At 39.4% G+C, this 19332-nt stretch overlaps 2 protein-coding genes across 2 annotated transcripts in view; both read right to left on the minus strand.

The window, feature by feature from the left end:
• The window catches only part of LOC146451186 (uncharacterized), a gene marked incomplete at its 5' end in the record, with an annotated part of 113903 nt that overhangs the window by 16104 nt on the left and 78467 nt on the right, over window positions 1-19332 (minus strand). The gene's annotated exons all lie outside the window — the stretch shown is intronic.
• LOC146451187 (lachesin-like) lies at window positions 10200-17160 on the minus strand. The gene is made up of 4 exons (XM_085099489.1): window positions 17058-17160; window positions 12649-12777; window positions 10797-11039; window positions 10200-10225 (listed from the first exon to the last, which is right to left on the minus strand). The coding sequence occupies exons 1-4, from the start codon at window positions 17146-17148 to the stop codon at window positions 10200-10202; spliced, it is 489 nt and encodes a 162-aa protein (XP_084955615.1). The 5' UTR covers window positions 17149-17160.

Consider the following 19332-nt stretch of genomic DNA (forward strand, 5'->3'; position numbering starts at 1 on the left):
TTTCAACTGCAATGTTCATCAATATTCACTGGATACAGAACTATCTCTCCAGAATCTTTTCGCTTTCTTTTAGAATTATTTTTTGTGAAAGATTGAATTGAAGAAATTTACACGTTTTGTGGCCGCGGTAAAATAATTTTCCGTGGGAAATAAATTCATCGAACACGACAGCGCTGCACACCCGTTGTACATTACGTCGCGTCAGAAATAGATTTTCAACCGCAGAATGACGTCAGACTGTCTGCCGTCGTGTGGAGCAAAATTTGCATACATCGGAAAAAATATGCGTGCATGATCAAATTTCAACCGCAATGTTCATCAATATTCACTAGATACAGAACTATCTCTCCAGAATATTTTCCCTTTCTTTTAGAAATGTTTTTTGCGAAAGATTGCATTGAAGAAATTACACGTTTGTGGCCGCGCTGAAATAATTTTCCATGGGAAATAAATTCATCGAACACGACAGCGCTGCACGCCCGTTGTACATTACGTCGCGTCAGAAATAGATTTTCAACCGCAAACTAGCCTGTGGAACTACGAAAAGACCATGCTCATAAAAAAAATCCTATGCCCCTTTTAATCTCCTCATTTGATGCTACAGTACGAGTAAAGAGGGTTTTCCACCCAGCCCCAGCTTCGCGAGGTTTTGCGAGTCACGTATTTCTAGTAGATTAACTGCGATTTTACGTCGCTTGCCACCAAACCTACGATTAAGTCTCTCCTTCGCAAGCAATTCCCAGACCATCGATAGATTTAAGATCTTCTCCAGACAAATAATTTCGTAGCTGACTTAGTTTATAGTCTGGTGTCGGAGGCGCCATACCCATGGAGGCCGTAAACACTACCTTCCAGTTTTCGTAGGTCTTAAGAGCAACTTTCCCTAACCACCGCGTGAGGGGCGGCACAAGGTCGGAAAAATGGACCCCTTGATATTTCGTCCAGAGATAACCCATGGTATGCTAAGAATCGTGATATAAGTTTTAGGTTCTAGAGTTTTTACATTTTTGAGAAAATTACGAAAAAACGTCGACAACCGGTGAAGCCGAAAAATCACAGGAATGAGGTCAAATTTCATGATCAGATAATCGAACTCGCGTGAAGGCGCATAGCAAATTATGGTTTTTCTTAGTTTATAATGTTAATCAGGAGGTATTGCTAAGCTGCTTTGATGATAGTTTAGACTTACAATTGTAATTCCGAATTTCTGGGGAGCAAGCGAAGAGAACCGAAATTTGTAGACTTTGAAAATCAAAAATTCCATACCGTTTTCAAATATCTCAAAACATACTCGGTATTATGTAGAATTCTTTCAAAATTCAATTCTAGCAAGTAAAAGAGCTGTTTGTGAACGTGATATAATTTTTTTCTTGGCAAAAGTTATTTGTGAGGCGAGCGGCCCCATGCAAGTTGACCCAATTTGACCTTTCGAAGAGATCTTGTTTAACCAGGAAATGTAAACAATTCTACTATCCTTAGCTCGCTTTCTGAGCAAACCATTGTAAAACCCTGCCATTTCCCATCAAAACTACCCAGTTAACCCGAGATAATACTTCGGTTACAGCTTACCTTCCAAATGGGTGTTTGAAGGCAAATAATTTTGATGTTTTTCGCTAATTTTCCCGTGTCTTGCTGCCGTGCTTAGCCACCGGCCTTTTCATCACTACGGCATTTTCTAAGCGTCACCTTTCTCTGGGTTGTGTAATATTTTTGCAGGACCTGGATCCATGTCTTGCATATAAAGCATCTTCTGGTTATCTACTGAGTTTTGTATTGAATATTTCTAATGAAAAGAGGCAAGAATGTGAAGGAATTAATTGAACTGAAAAACAGAGTCACGCAATCTTTTCATCCAAGTGATCACGTGCCGCAAATACATCCGCGTGGATATTTTTGTCTTGCTCTTGCTCATTTCTTCATTTTCTTCCTTACTAGCATACAATGTTTTCCTTTTGATTTTTTGTAACTTTTTTATTTGCAAGCACAAGCCTATTTCGAAGGAGAGGTCTTTGTATGCAATACTTTGAGTCGGTGTATATACATGCAACACATTTACTTTTCCCATTTATTTCTAGTGACTGTGCAACAAACTAGAAATCCTATCTAGTTTTAGCTCCAAAAGTCAAATGCCTGGGAAGGTCCATTGCTAATGATTTCCTAAAGCAGAAGAAAGGAAATAGTAATATATATCTGAAAAAGGGCTAGTTACTGGCCGCAAAGCGAGTTTTTGTAATTTGTATTAATTGTATTTACCGATTTGCCCAGGGCAGGTGAATACGCAAATAGGTCCCCTTCGTGGCGTATCTAGCTTTTTTAGGATTATGTTCGACAAGATACGTTTTGAGAATGATGAATTGTTCTAGAAAGTGACACAGGCACACTCGCAAAAAAGAAATCCGAGTGCTCCTCGGATTTCTTTTTTCCGAGTATGCCTGTGTCACTTTCTAGAATAATTTATCATTCTCATTCATTCACCAGGCTGGAAATATACCATCACATTTATTTCATATACGACACGTTCGACATTCAAATCCTAGCAGTATGCAGGATGTTTTTCCCGTGAACCTAGTTTAATGGCCTTAGCTCCCACGAGTCTCCTGTAGCTCAGTGGTGCAGCATTCGAACTACTAATCGGAAGGTCTTAGGTTCGACTCCTGATAGGAGCACTCGGATTTCTTATTTCCGGCCGGGTATGCCTGTGTCACTTTCTAGAATAATTCATCATTCTCATTCATTCACCAGGCTGGAAATATACCGCATCACATTTATTTCAAAAAGGCAGGGCTGTCAACTCTCCCGGATAATCCGGGAGTCCCCAGAATTTGAACCTTATCTCCCGGTCTCCAGATTTATGTCTGTAATCTCCAGATTTTGAGCCGTATCTTCTGGTCTCCAGATTTATGTCTGTAATCTCCCGGATAATTGACAAAGTTTTCTATTTGTCGTAGACTCGAATTTGCTGACAAGAATATGAAAAATGTTTAGCGTTGTTTCTGTTAGTGTTTAATGTCCTCCCCCCCCTACCCCCCCCCCCCCCTACTCCCCACTGAACCCGTGACTTTGGCTTGGATGAGACGCCTCTGTAAGGCTCTTTGTTATTGCTGTCCGGGGAAGTCATATTCTCCATATTTGAAGACGTGTGAGGTTGACAGCCCTGTAAAGGTGCCTTTTGATGCAGAAGTAGACGCACGCTTTTATATGATTCTCGAAAACTATCCCTTTGGAAACTGAAAATGATTTGCTTTTGGTTTCGCACGTACAAGACATGTTTCTTTTTGCACGAGTAAAGAGCACGTAAAACTGTTTAGAGAGTTGCCATCGAGAGAGATCTGTGGCAAACGGTTTGTTTACCTCTATTAAAAAGGTTCTATTTAAGGGCCTCTTCATATGATCCCGGTTACCGGGATGGCTCGGTAAGCGGGATGAATTTTGCAGTCTGTTCATATGGGAAATTTCATCCCGGTTACCGAGATGAAAAGTGGTGACGTATGTCAATCGAGCGTGACATTTACCGAACAAGCCCGGCAAGAATTTTTCATTTTTATCGGTTCTACAAACCTCAAAAGTATTATATCTTTATCTCGATCGCGATCTACTACGAAAAGGAATTATTTTGAAATAGAACATCTCAGAAATGAGCCGTAATAATCAAATACATCCGTTCGAAGACGCGAATGTTTGGTTATAGACTTCATCCCGGTAACCGGGATACCGTGTTCATATGAGAAAATTTTCGTCACGGACTCCCGAGATCTCGGTCGCTGAAACCGAGATCTCGGTAACCGGGCTGGCCCGCCTTCTCATATGAACACATCGAAATTTTTACAAAAGAAATAGGAATGAGGCGAGATCTTGGTAAGCGGGCTAGCCCGGTCAACCGGGATCATATGAAGAGGCCCTAAATATAGAATTCTCACTTATTGATCGTTCGCCCGATAAGCGAAGCTACGTAGCACGTGCGAGGGTCCTAACTTTTTCTTAAATTCGGCAAACCTTATTACGCGGACAAACTCCACTAGATTAAAATCTTTTCAACTTACAAAGATATGTGCAGGAAAATGAGTTTAGGTCTTTTAAAGTGCATTGTATAACCTTGAGCGCTCACTTTGTCAAAAAAAAAATTCCTTTTAAATCAAACATTATTTACAATTCGGCAACAGTAATTAGGATGCATGTGTTTACTTCTGCCAAAATTGAGTCATTTGCTTTTGACCGCTTTGGCTACCAACTAGCCGCTGAAACGAGCAATTTCTCTCCATCTTCCAATTTTTCAACCGATGACGCAGAGCAAATGACTCAATTTCGGCAGAAGTAAACACATGCGTCCTAATTACTCAGAATGCCGAATTGTAAATAATGTTTGATTTCAATTTTTTTTTTTGACAAAGTGAGCGCTCAAGGTTATACAATACACTTAAAAAGACCTAAACTCATTTTCCTGTACATATCTTTGTAAAGTTGTAAAGATTTTAATCCAGTGGAGTTTGTCCGCTTAGTAAGGTTTGCCGAATTTAAAAAAAGTTAGGAGCCTCGCACGTGCTAGCTTCGCTTATCGGGCGAGCGATCGAAGATCACAGCTCGAACGCCGTGAGAATTCTATATTTAGAATCTTTTTTGTAGAGGTAAACAAACCGTTTGCCACAGATCTATTTGTGTTCGGTAATTATCGGTTTTATACTTAAAGAAAAGATATCTCTCGATGGCAACTCTCAAAACGGTGAGGGTAAACGGAGGAATGAGTTTGCGGAATGGAATGTGGAATGACGTGCGGAATGGCATAATTATGCAAAATACGAATTGCGGAATGACATAATTATGCGAGATACGATTTATGCATAATGACTCACAGAAATACATTAAACCGAAAAAGCGCGCCATTTTTTGGGCGCCAATTTGCAAATACAGCCTTTTTGTAACCATTCAACCGAAGAATGCATCACAAAAACCCAAACGATGGTATCTTCGAATTCAAATTTTTTCCCTGCGATTCTCATCGCATGGCCGTTGATGCAACATAGTAGCTCGTGGACTTTTATCGTTCGCGAGTGAACACAAGATTTGTAATACATTTGCATTAAAGAGGCTTGTTTATTTACGTAACCTGGTTTCCATTCCACACGAGTCGTCCGCCATTACGGGAGATGTATACAACTCAATCGAAGGCTGGTTAAACTTGACATGTTTCAAGCTTTCACAGCGCCTCGCAGGAAAAAGACGTGAGTAAAGAACCGCCTCTGTTTATTTTTGAAACGATTTATGTCACTTGTCGAGGATTTATCTGGTTATGACGAATGTGTTGTGGTTTGGTCATGCTCATTTCCGTTGTTTTACGCCTGTTATATTAATCAATTTATCGTACACAGCCAAACACACGCACACGCAAAAAATAAATAAATAAATGAAAACGAAAATTAAAATTTAACCGCAATCTATACCGCAAAACTCTTTCCCCGTATTTTGACGTGTAGATTTCGGTTTTTTATTTTCGAAGGAAGGATCTTGATGTAACAAATTTTCAACTCCAACATTTTATAAGAAACTATATCTAAGCAATTCGGGAAAGATTTCCGCACAGCCCCATACATTATTTATCCATGCACAACTGCCACACTAACCCACTTCCAAAAACGACGAGCGTGAAAACAGAGTGTGAGTCGCAAAATGTATAGATAATTATGCATGGGGCTGTGCAGATATCTTGACGCAACTCGTACTAAAAATACTGTAAGAGACTAATGTCACTTGAAGTTATGGTAATTAATACCATACCGTAATTCTTATCCACTTTCTTACCAGCTAAAGTTATGGTGGATATAGTTTTGGTTGTCATAAGAGAGGATCAAGTATATGTGTGGGCTTAATCCTCTAATTGTCATACATGACTTTTTGGAATGATGACGATTCCCCTTGGTTTATTTTTAGGTCAGTCATCAAGAATCATAACAATTAATTTTTAAAAAATTATGTGTACGTAAACGAAAAAAAAAAAACTCTGGTTGTATGGTTGACCTAAAAAAAAGTCATAAATAGTGAACAGCTGGGTAAGTATCGAAACATGTGTGGAGAATTCATACTTTTGATCCTCTCTTGCTTGTTGTTGTTGTTGCCAAACGTTAACTCCATGTGAACAGTTAGTTATTATTGCTCTACACCCCAAGGGGAAATGGGAGGTCAATTTTAGGGTGATGTAAAAATGCTTGTCCCTGACAGGGGTTGAAAATGTGCAGTTTTGTACCATTGCGGTGGAAATCTAAATCTCTGTTTTCAAAACCTCAAAGGAAAAGCTTTTTTGTTCTGTGCAATGAGGAAACTGCTTGATTATTTCAATATTTTGTTTTGGTAACCCTTAAGGAAACTACATTGGGGCCACACCTATGCCAAGAGAGTCTGGTACAATTTAGAACATTTTGTTCAACATTTTTGACGGCTTGTCCCTTCAGTTTTATGTAAGAGTCCCCCCTTCCCCTGGGGTGTAAGTGTGGTTACATTACATGTTTGTAGAGCTACTTGAGTTACTGTTGTTGAGCCTTCTGAGCAATCCAACCATTTATGGGTTTACCTCTGCGAGACCTGTGATACTCACCAATCAGATAAAACATGGAAAACCAAAAAAGTCAAAAACAGGTTGAGTCTAGGAAAACTTCACAGGCTCTTGTAATGAGCCACAGACCATAATACCGTAAAATTCCGGTTACGGGTGGGGATACGTAAAAAGGAAATGTCACCGGCTTTTTTAGGGGCAAGGGGGCAAGGGGTGTTACGTGTTTATATAAAGATCAAAGATGGGCCTATAAGTGGAAGAGTGGTAGGGGTTTATCACGGAATCAAATTTTTGTTTACAAATAGATGGCCCAAAAATCGAGGCGATTTATTAGCAGGGGAACCAGGATTTCATGGTATGGGATAACCAGTACAATACAAGCTTATATCGATTCTTTAAAATAAAAAAAAAAAAAGAAAAAGAAAAGAAAATAGATAAGAATTACGGTATGGTATTAATTACCATAACTTCAAGTGACATTAGTCTCTTACAGTATTTTTAGTACGAGTTACGTCAAGATATCTGCACAGCCCCGTGCATAATTATCTATACATTTTGCGACTCACACTCTGTTTTCACGTTCGTCGTTTTCGGAAGAGGGTTAGTGTGACAGTTGTGCATGATAATGATAAATTGATTAATATAAAACGTAAAACAACGGAAATAAGTATGACCGAACCACAACACATTCGTCATAACCAGATAAATCCTCGACAAGTGACATAAATCGTTTCAAAAATAAACAGAGGCGGTTCTTTACTCACGTCTTTTTCCTGCGAGGCGCTGTGAAAGCTTGAAACATGTCAAGTTAAACCAGCCTTCGATTGAGTTGTATACATCTCCCGTAATGGCGGACGACTCGTGTGGAATGGAAACCAGGTTACGTAAATAAACAAGCCTCTTTAATGCAAATGTATTACAAATCTTGTGTTCACTCGCGAACGATAAAAGTCCACGAGTTGCTATGTTACATCAACGGCCATGCGATGAGAATCGAAGGAAAAAAGTTTGAATTCGAAGATACCATCGTTTGGGTTTTTGTGATGCATTCTTCGGTTGAATGGTTACAAAAAGGCTGTATTTGCAAATTGGCGCCCAAAAAAAAGGCGCGCTTTTTCAGTTTAATGTATTTCTGTGAGTCATTATGCATAAATCGTATCTCGCATAATTATGTCATTCCGCAATTCGTATTTTGCATAATTATGCCATTCCGCACGTCATTCCACATTCCATTCCGCAAACTCATTCCGTCTTTTACCCTCACCGCTCTCAAAACAGTTTTACGTACTCTTTGCTCGTCCGAAAAGAAACATGTCTTGTGCGAACCCAAAAGCAAATTATTTTCAGTTTCCAAAGGGATAGTTTTGGAGAATCATATAAAAGCGTGCGTCTACTTCTGCATCAAAAGGTATCTTGTTGAACATATAACTCCTAAAAAGTTACATGCGCCACGAAGGGGACCCATTGGCGTGTACACCTGCCATAGGCAAATTGGTAAGTACAATTAATACAAATTACAAAAACTCGCTTTGCGGCCAGTAGCTAGCCCTTTTTCAGATATATATTACTATTCCCTTTCTTCTGCTTTAGGAAATCATTAGCAATGGACCTTCCCAGGCATTTGACTTTTGGAGCTAAGACTAGATAGGATTTCTAGTTTGTTGCACAGTCACTAGAAATAAATGGGAAGAGTAAATGTGTTGCATGTATATACACCGACTCAAAGTATTGCATACAAAGAACTCTCCTTCGAAATAGGCTTGTGGTTACAAATAAAAAAGTTACGAAAATCAAAAGGAAAACATTGTATGCTAGTAAGGAAGAAAATGAAGAATTGAGCAAGAGCAAGACAAAAATATCCACGCGGATGTATTTGCGGCACGTGATCACTTGGATGTAAAGATTGCGTGACATTGATCTGCCTCTGTTTTTCAGTTCAATTAGTTCCTTCACTTTCTTGCCTCTTTTCATTAGAAATATTCAATACAAAACTCAGTAGATAACCAGAAGATGCTTTATATGCAAGACATGGATCCAGGTCCTGCAAAAATATTACACAACCCAGAGAAAGGTGACGCTTAGAAAATGCCGTAGTGATGAAAAGGCCGGTGGCTAAGCACGGCAGCAAGACACGGGAAAATTAGCGAAAAACATCAAAATTATTTGCCTTCAAACACCCATTTGGAAGGTAAGCTGTAACCGAAGTATTATCTCGGGTTAACTGGGTAGTTTTGATGGGAAATGGCAGGGTTTTACAATGGTTTGCTCAGAAAGCGAGCTAAGGATAGTAGAATTGTTTACATTTCCTGGTTAAACAAGATCTCTTCGAAAGGTCAAATTGGGTCAACTTGCATGGGGCCGCTCGCCTCACAAATAACTTTTGCCAAGAAAAAAATTATATCACGTTCACAAACAGCTCTTTTACTTGCTAGAATTGAATTTTGAAAGAATTCTACATAATACCGAGTATGTTTTGAGATATTTGAAAACGGTATGGAATTTTTGATTTTCAAAGTCTACAAATTTCGGTTCTCTTCGCTTGCTCCCCAGAAATTCGGAATTACAATTGTAAGTCTAAACTATCATCAAAGCAGCTTAGCAATACCTCCTGATTAACATTATAAACTAAGAAAAACCATAATTTGCTATGCGCCTTCACGCGAGTTCGATTATCTGATCATGAAATTTGACCTCATTCCTGTGATTTTTCGGCTTCACCGGTTGTCGACGTTTTTTCGTAATTTTCTCAAAAATGTAAAAACTCTAAAACCTAAAACTTATATTACGATTCTTAGCATACCATAGGTTATCTCTGGACGAAATATCAAGGGGTCCATTTTTCCAACCTTGTGCCCCATTTTTTTTAATCTCACTCGGTCCCTATAGAGAGTCGCTCTTAAAGTTTACCGAAAACAGTGGAACATGAACATGGTCTAGTTGTCTCAACAAACATTGCCCAATAGCCACTGGAGTTCCGATTGAATGAGGCGTTATGTAGCGTTGCCAAGTTTTCGCGTCCACGTGTGACGTTTTGGACCAATCCCTGTCAGTATCAAAGTTTGGAGAATCCAAATTTTGATCGTTTACCTTGTTCTTCGTTGGACGTTATCGCGTCTGAGCTCGAAGACTCCGCTTTCGTTTTGTCCATCTCGCCTGAGTTCCAAAACTCCACTTTTGTTTCGCCCAAATATTCCCGTGCTCTGTTCTGCGCCTTTTTATAATTTTTCTGTAACATTCATCACCAACTCCCTTGCCGGTCAGGTCCTTGAAATTTGCCTCGCACTTCGCCACGTTTTGGAGGATGATCATCATCAATTAGTGCAAACAACTTGCGTCTAGCTGGAGGAAATTGGCTTTGGCTTTTGCCTTCCCATGCTCGAACGTTTCCACATGTTCGAATGAGTCGTCATGGGTCTCTACACCGAATTCAATGTGTTTAATCTCGCTCTGTTACCATGCATCTATGCTGTTTAAGCATCATGAAACAGTAAAAAGTGAAAATACCAAATAGCGGAACTTCTATATATATCTGTAAAACGAAAATAGAGAAAAAAGCGAATGGCGAAAACTAAATTGCAAATAAACTACGAAAGCTACAAACAAAAAGCGGTATTTGACAGGGAAAAAGAAATCAATAACGAGTAATATTTAGACTTGCTTATAGGCCTTCATACTTGCGTAAAACTGACATGAGTAATTATCAAACAATTAGCAATTAGTTGACATTCCATGCTCCGAAGGTTTCTTATTTCTTGTTTTTTTTTTTTTATTCCTCTGTGAAAACAGGACGTTTAAAGGCTGGTTTCCATATGATCGAGGATCGCAGATCGCAGATCGCAATAAGGTCTGCGATCGTCTGCGATCATATGGAAACTACTTCTGCGATCGTTTGCGATCCTGCGATCGCGATCGCAGACGATCGCAGAAGATAGAACCATGTTCTTTCTAAAGGCTGGTTTCCATATGATCGCAGACGATCGCAGACCTTATTGCGATCTGCGATCTGCGATCTGCGATCCGCGATCATATGGAAACCAGCCTTAAGAATGCAAAAATGTAGATATACTCCCCACGGTGGTATCGATTGGATAAAACAAACATTCCTGACTTCGTTGTAAAAGCATTGCCACCAATTTCAAATAAAAGTTCATAAAAGAGCTAATTAATAACAAAAGTTCCTCCAAAGTGTACCAAAGGTACCAAAATGTACAAAAACAATGACAGTTCCACTGGTAGCATAAACCTACTGACTCACTTTGTACAAAGACATTCACATTTCTAGTAGCAGCATTCCCAACATCATTATCAGCAGTACATTTGTAGACTCCTTCATCCTGTTTACCACTGATGGTCAAAGGAAAAGCGACAACACTGTTATCAGAAACTCGCGTCCAGGTGATGTTTGGTGTCGGATCACCATACGCCGTACAGGTGAGTGTCAAAACATCTCCCTCATTTTTTGTCTGATTACTAGAGATGTCAGTAATCTCTGGTGGATCTATAACGTTAAAATAAATACATAAATAACACAATCAGGTGTAGGCTTGTGTTATTTCTGGTTGCTTACGATTAAGCATTCGCGGTGGCAATGCCTATCGCACTTTCAATGCCGTCTACGTTATATGTTAACAAACCAGCATCTTACGCATAAAACTTGACGGAGAAGGCTTGAAGACAAGTTAAAACCAAATGGATTTAATGAAAACGCCGCTTGGAAACACGAGTTGCTAAGTTTCTTTCGTTTCTTGTGCGCACAGCTTTGGAAAGTGAATTTGCCAGAAGAACCCCTCTATACAAGCTTCCAGTTTAATATTATGTAATATGCTTGTGTAATTTGACTTTGTGAAATAAACAATGTAAAAGGACAACCGTTATTAAACAACAAAACGAACAAACGTATCACCATGCAATATTTCCTCAAATATTTTGAAGATCTTCAAGCCAGGTCCGCAAGCATGGTCAGGAATTAACGCTGCGAAAGAACTCGAAGGTTGGTAACTGTATATTGTATAGGTGTAATTACCATCAGTTCCCCTTGTTGATATTTATCAAATAATATTATAATGCTATTTAACCAGGGAACTCACTTCTGCGCGGGTGTTTGTTCAGTTCAGTGAAGCACCGCGTACTAATAATAAGATCAACATAAACAATAATAATTTTATTTAACAGGCTAAAAAGTTACAGGATAAAAAATGTACGAGTTGACTATAAAAAAAATATGAAAAATAACATTGTTAGGTAAAAACAACATCCTTGAGAGCCGCTTGCTTATAGAGAGTGGTTTAATGTCCCGTTGTGATTTATGTAGGTTTTTTCAATTGGCAAGACCTTGATATGATATGCGGTTATTGACAGAATTACTTTTGACTCTCGGTAAATTATATAAAAATTGAGTTTGTTGCTAGTATTGTAGGGATGAATGTCACTAATTATCTTTGTATCAAAATCAATGTATATTAGACCATTATCATTTTGAAACACAAGTGAAGCAGGTTATTATAGTGTTGGCCAACCAAGTGCATGTTGTGTTTATTTGAAAGACGAAAAACTTGGTAGGCTAAGTATGATTTTGACCGCCTTGTTCTGCATAATTATAGCTCACCGCTTAAGACAGCATTACCTCTGTCGCCCCAGATAGTATCGGCGTAATCAAACAGAGGACGTACTAGCAAGCTACAGTAGAAAGTAATCCGCGTTTTAAGAGACATGTCTCCAATTTCGTTTCGACAAACCAAGTCTTCGTAGTAATAAGAAAGTCTTTTCGTCTGGTTTGGGACTATGCGGGGAAAGGAGATCTTAGCAAGGGCTATTGAAATCCAAATGTTGGGGGTAGCCACGCATGTTTTAGAGATAAAGATAAGGCAACAAATAGTCTAAAACAAAAAAACAAAAAAAGTATATTATCGGCGAACTTTCGATAAAAATTCCTTCATGGAGGATTTTGGCCATTTTCTTGTCGTTATTCAGCGAATCTCGCTCACGTCAATTTTGCGTAGTACTTGCATCTGGGAGTATTAAAGGTCCTCCGATGACGATATACTAGAATTAAGCCGTTAGTAATGTACATTCGTGATTTCCCGTCCGGCATTCAGTTCTCTTCTTACCTGTGCAATTGGTCCGTTCAATCTCTGCGGCTATTCTGTCCACTAGATTCTTAACGTATTCTTGCTGTTTTTTACCCTCGTGGATTTGTTTTTTGATCGCATCAAAGATTTTCTTTTCCTCGGAGGACGCTAAAAGGAAGATGTTTAGTAAGCAACTGTGAATGAATTATCCACCCCCAATAGTGTCATCATCGCTTTCACTACGTTTGTTGAAATTTTCATAATAAGAATCACAGAACATTTCAATTTTTTTAGTACTTTCGGAGTTTGACTGATCGGAGTCCACTTAGCAAAGGGAGTTTTCACGAAATAATATGCGCCACAGGTTTGAAAAGCTAAATGCATATTATTCTCAGCCTAGCTAGGAAGTATTGATAATCCCGCGTGGTGAAACTTTTTGCACTGTGCGTTATTTAGCGAAGACATCGCGGCGCTGATTGCAGCAAAACCTTGAAGCACACGGCCTGTGCAGGCTATGTATCAAAAGCTTCAATTGCGGCCTCGCTGTTGCCTGAACCTGAAGTCTGGGTCATGAGCCCAAATTTGGAAGCTTCTGGTGATCGTCCTGTCATTTGGTTTTTAGCAAAACCACTCGCGTGTCAGTTTCTTTGCACGCTTATTTGAGGGTGCAGGTACCATCAGCAAACTGCAAACAATTGGCGATGAATATGTTTTCCTCTAAGATTAAAGGCTGCCGCACACTAGCCGATTTTTTGTCGTAGCACTGCAGATTTGTTGTCGGGGTCAAATCGGGTTAAATTTTGTCGGGCCTTCAGCTTGCCGCACACCAGCCGATTTTTTGTCGCGACTAACCGCTTTAAGGCTTGGGGTCGACTCATCCAAAATCAAGATGGTGCCTATTCCACTGACGTGGTGAAAATTGAAACTTGCTTTATTTACCTTGACTTTTCTACGGAGGATAACGAGGCGTCGCAAGAGCAGAACAAGAACAATATTAGTTAAAAACTGGATAACCAGACGAAATGAACAGGATGTATACACCTGTTTCGACAAAAGTTGTCCAAAAAAAGCGTAAAAGCGTACGCGACAACGCCGAACTAAAAGCTCAGAATTCATATTGCCCGCCATCTCAAGTCTTTGCTGTACGGAATCCATATTGCCCGCCATCTCAAGTCTTTGCTGTACGGAATCCATATTGCCCGCCATTTCAAGTCTTTGCTGTACGGAATCCATATTGCCCGCCATTTCAAGTCTTTGCTGTACGGAATCCATATTGCCCGCCATCTCAAGTCTTTGCTGTACGGAATCCATATTGCCCGCCATTTCAAGTCCTCGTTGTACGGTCGAGGCATTATGGATTCTGAGCTTTTATTGAAATTTATGGGGAATTTTCCAGACTACCTTTCGGCATTCTCGCGTACGCTTTTACGGTTTTTTAGGACAAGCTTTGTCGAAACAGCTGTATAACATTAATTGAAGAGCTTGGGAACGAAGATCTGACTGGGTTTCGGTGGTACTTCCGTTTGTCTAAAGAATACTCGCGTTATCGTCCTCTTTTACAGGTGTCCATTGCTCTATCTCCGCGCTGATCTCAGCTTCGATATCCGCCATGTTGGGAAAGACGCTTGTCCACGTGACTCTCATGACATTTCCTAATTGGTTGAGGTGCGCGCGTACTCCGACAAATTGTCTTGGTCCACTCGGCACTAGTCGTCAAGGCCCGACAAGACGGTTTGAGGTCTAGCAATGTCAGATAACGCCAGACAAGCCCTGATCTTGTCGCAGACTTGTCTGAATTCACCGCACACTAACCAACAAGTAAAGATTTTTCGTAGGCCGACGAAAACTCGGCTAGTGTGCGGCGGGCTTAAGGCATTTTGGTTACGTTTTGGAAACAGTTTGCGCCTTATGCGTGTGTGTCACTCTTATTCTGGCTCGGACGAGGAATCTTCAACTTTTCGCAAAGCAGACGTTCGCTTAACAGACTGATACGACAGAAAAAAAAGTGGCAATAGACGAGCTAGACAAAAACACAGGCGGAAAGATGACCGTAACGATTCTTGAAAAACGTGTTTATGAACGACCCCAAAGTTTGTTTTGCCCAGTAAAGACTTTTGAACTTTATCGTTCAAATTTGAATCCCGGAGTATTTTGCTCGTGGCGAAGACCTAAAGCGAAAGAAAATTTTAAAGAAACTGATAAAATGTGGTATTAGGAGATGTCACGTTCGGAAACATACTTTACATACATTAATGACTTCTCCCACAGCAGTGCATGTAAACAGCAATGCGTGTAAACAGAATAAATAGTCTGGTCTGTTGTAAAACATATGCCAAGTGCATTGACATAATCCTTGGGCCAGCGAATACCAAAGGGCGTATCAGTCTGTTCTTGTTTGAACCTAACCAAAATGCCTCCGTTTTGGACCTATTCAGTTCAAGCCTCGAACACAGTCTAAAAAATCCAGTTTTTTAAACAGATTGTCGGCCGATGTAGTATCTTCAACAAGGCAAGTAGTGTCATCACATACTGGGATGATTTAAATTCTTTTGAGTTTAGCGATAGACCCTTTATCGATTTGTCGCTACTAATATTGCACGATAGAAACTCCACACCAATAACAAAAAGGATTCCAGAAAGGGGGCACCCCTGTCTTACTCCACGCTTTAGAGAAAAAAACAGGTTTCGCAAAGCCATTGTTAGTAACACCACTTTGTGGATTTGTGTAAAAGGTTCTAATCCATTCAAGCAACATATCTCCAAAACCCAAAGTTTCTAGTGCCTTGGATAAAAACGACCATTCTATGCTGTCAAAAGCTTTCTTGAAATCCAAAAATAACGCGATGCCGGGAGTCTTGGTGTCGTGACAACGCTCAAACACATCTGAAATCAGGCGAATATTCTGTCCAATAAAACGCTCTTTAACATAACCTGCTTGATCACTATGAATGATGCCTGGCAGAATTTTAGATATTCTCGAAGCTATTGCTCTAGTAGCAATTTTATAGTCAGTATTCATCAGCGAAATCGGTCTCCAGTTGTCCAGAAGCATTTCATCTTTATTTTTCTTCGGAATAAGAGTGATTACATGCACACATGTATTCGACGCATCTTTGGCTGAGACGAGACGTCTAATTCTTCCATTTTGACGTAGACTGTCAAGGGTAGCTATGCGAAAACAGCTCATGTGCCACGGTCGACGACGTTTTGTGTCGCAAATTAGTCAGTAGTATACTTTAATAGAGCATTTGACAAACGCCATTCTTTGGAATATTAAACAGTTTTCGGAAAACGCTGTTTGTGCGATTATTAAAAAAACGGCGATTGACGATTCGAGAGCCATAAAAGCGAAAAGGGACACATTGAATCGTATGGTGTTGTAAACTTTCAAGAAAATTTGATTCAAAACATGCTCTCCCACAACGGAAAAACACAACACTTAGAATCCTAGCCGTATGCAGGATGTCTGTCCCATGAGCCTAAAGGCCTTGGCTCCCACGCGGTCCCCCGTTGCTCAGTAGTAGGGGATCCGAACTAGTAATCGCGAGGCCAGGTGTTTGACTCGCACTGAGGTGTAATTTGTTTTTACCTCGTGTAGTTGCTCATATTTTTGCTAGCCGCGGCTAACGCCCGGTTGGAAATCAATGGATTCACCTCAGCACTTGTTATTTGGCTCACCATAAAATAGTAGATATACAGGCCAAAAAGAGTTAGAGTACTAGAGTGAATGGTTTCCGCTTATTAATATACTTCACTTTAACAATAAATTACTAATTGTTTTGTTTGCGCTAGTTGGCAAATTTTGTCGTTTCTGGCAATAATGCACCTGTCTAAGCCTAATCTAATTTTTGGTGAGTTGAACACAAAATTTATTTTTCTGTTTTTTTTTTTAATCCAGAAAGTCGACAATTTTATCGTTCTTTCTAAGGTAAAATGATAAAACCTTCTGGTATTTTATCTCTGTTTTAACTCAGTAAACGCTTCCTTTACACTGCTGAACTCGCAGGAAAAGACAAAACATTTAATTTTCCCTGGTTGGTTAGCCGATAAGATGAAAAAACGTGACTGAGAATTAAGAATTTGTCATAAGAAACGTACTATGAGATAAGTGTTTGAAATTTTCGGTCTTTAAATTCGTATTCAGACTAAATCACAAACGAAAGCTCGCATTTCGCGCTCTATTTATATATTCAATTCACCCTGGAATCTCTTTCTTTCTTCTTGCGTATTTAGGTTCAATATCTGCGTGCAGAGACCCGTTAGTTTTTAAGCCCCTATAGCTTTTTGGACCCGGTAAGAGTTTTTTTTACACATATAAATCGATAAAGATACTAAAAGATCGAAGAAATTACCTTTCATAATCAGTAAAGATCAAGAAGGTTTTAGGACCCATTAGATCTTATGACACTTTTTTGGTTATAAACTTCAGTCAAAAGTTACTTCCTTACCTTGATGGGCTTCTGTACTATACTGCAGCCAAGCTCCCCAAAGATAACACAAAAGAAGGAAATCAATAATGGCGAAGAAATAGACTGCCATACTTGAATAGAGAACAACTTGATCTCAATAATTCTCTGTATGCAGTCTTGCTTAATACGAGACCAAGAGCGGCTGATTGGTCAGTGACAAAAGAGTTAAAACTCATCAGAACAACAACTTTGCATCCACGAATTCAAATAATTACCATGGATCTTTTCTTATTGGCTGTTGAAAGACGTCAACATATGATTTAGGCCCTTATTTTAATTTACTCTTTAAGGGCAATTTAGACGGTACGATTTTGCCTACGATTTGTCGCATGCGATTTCTAGAGCGCGCGCTGCTTGCGTCATGTAAAAATCGTACACAACTCTCGCCACTCAACATTGCCTTTACCTACGATTGTCGTAGGATTTTAAAACATGTTTTAAAATCCTACGACATTTTTCGTGTTGTGTGCGTCTGTCGTAAGGATGTTGTAGGTTGATTTACACGACGCGATTCGTGTTGCAGGCATGGCGTATGCGTGTCGCATGCGACAAATCGTAGGCAAAATCGTACCGTCTAAATCGCCCTTTAAAGGGCGATTTACACGGCGCATGCGGCAAGCTTACGACAGGCCTACGACACGAATTGTTTCGTGTAAATCAAACCTACAACTCGCTTACGACTGTCGTGTACGTCACAAAAAATGTCATAGGATTTTAAAGCATGTTTTAAAATCCTACAACAGTCGTAGGTATGAGCAATGTTGAATGACAAGAGTTGTGTGCGATTATGTGCATGACGCGAGCAGCGCGAGCTCTAGAAATCGCATGCGACAGTCGTAAGCAAAAGTTGTACCGTCTAAATCGGCCTTAAGACTTCCTCTGTAGAAAAAAGAGAACTAAGACAACGAAATAAAAATGTATCCTCCTTCAAAGGAAAGCAACAATTCTAGTGAAATGCAAATAATACTACAAATGGTAATCTAAATTTTATTAAAAAAATAGAAAAACAGTTGTATACAATATGTTTTCACACAAGCAATTAACAGTGCAGTATTATTAGCAATGACGCGGGAGACAACTAATGTGTGCTGCCAGCTAATGATTACTGTGCAAATTAGTACATTTAAAACATCATTCTTACAAATATATTAAAACCATTTACTGATAAGGAGAAAGTAAAAAGCAACAAACTTAAGCTTGGTTAGTAGACTCTGCAACAGATATTCGTCACGCGGGGCCATGTTGAGTCTCAGGCGAATTCAGTGCGAGGCTTGCCGTGCGAAATCAAAGCTTCCCCTCCACCCCCCGAAACACGAAATTACGCAGATCGAATGATATCTGTTGTCTACAGAAGACGAATATTTAGTGTACCATGACCACTCATTTGTCTGTGTTGCGATCATGGTCGCATTTTTTTTTCTTTTGACAGCGATTTCGCAAGAATCAAAAGCTCACAAGAAGAAGCTAAGTTTTTCGTCGACGTCTTAGCTTAATAAGTACCTAACACTGTCAGAGGAGATAATTAAGCAACAATATTCCTAAAAAGCGCCAAAATATAAAGCAATGTATGACAGTTTTTCCTCAGTAAATTGAAGCTTAATTATTTCTGAAAATGCATGGTTACCTCCCAATTTTCTTATGGGAGACCAAGAGCACTTGCTAAGTTCTGCTTTCTCCGCATAGTTTTAAACCGCGCAAAAATATTCCTATCTTAATGAGCACTACCCATAGGAAACTCGAGTATCTCGAGATATAAGATGCGCAGAACGTATGCGCAGTAACAATAGTAGGCACCGTCCTTAAATCAGAAAGGATGATAGATGGCCCAGATAACATTTAATGCAACATAAAATTAAAATGCAGCAACATTTGCTTCAGTGTAGAAATGCTTTTATAAGAGATTACCGTTTCAATAGTTTGATTCGTTTTTCAAATTTAGTCCAGTCCTCTAAAAACAGTATTCCATTTATTTTGCTGTCAAGCGATTCTTACGTATTGAGTCTGTAGATGAAATCCACTTTCCTGTGGTGCTGTTTGTTATGCTGTACAAGGTGGTTTTATACCTTTTGAGTCTGTGGATGAAATCCTAAAGTGTGGCCATTCAAATGAAATCTACATGTACTACTTCGCAGTACTTTCCACTGGTGCTGTTTATAATCATGGGTTGTACCAGATGGTCTTTAACTTTAGAGTCAGATGAAAAATAGAACTATCGTAAGAATTATATTTTTCATTTTCTGGCCACATAAATTTC

Source organism: Pavona decussata, unplaced genomic scaffold, assembly GCF_977016875.1.
Source record: "Pavona decussata unplaced genomic scaffold, jaPavDecu1.1 SCAFFOLD_395, whole genome shotgun sequence".
NCBI classification, from domain to species: Eukaryota; Metazoa; Cnidaria; class Anthozoa; order Scleractinia; family Agariciidae; genus Pavona; species Pavona decussata.

Excerpts from the sequence above, each read along its gene's own strand:
- LOC146451187 (XM_085099489.1), bottom strand. The coding sequence starts at position 17,148 with ATGGCAGTCTATTTCTTCGCCATTATTGATTTCCTTCTTTTGTGTTAT. Across the intron at positions 11,040-12,648 it reads TGAACGGACCAATTGCACAG|ATCCACCAGAGATTACTGAC; the intron begins GTAAGAAGAGAA and ends TTAACGTTATAG. Across the intron at positions 10,226-10,796 it reads TGTGAATGTCTTTGTACAAA|TTTTACGCAAGTATGAAGGC; the intron begins GTGAGTCAGTAG and ends TACTCATGTCAG.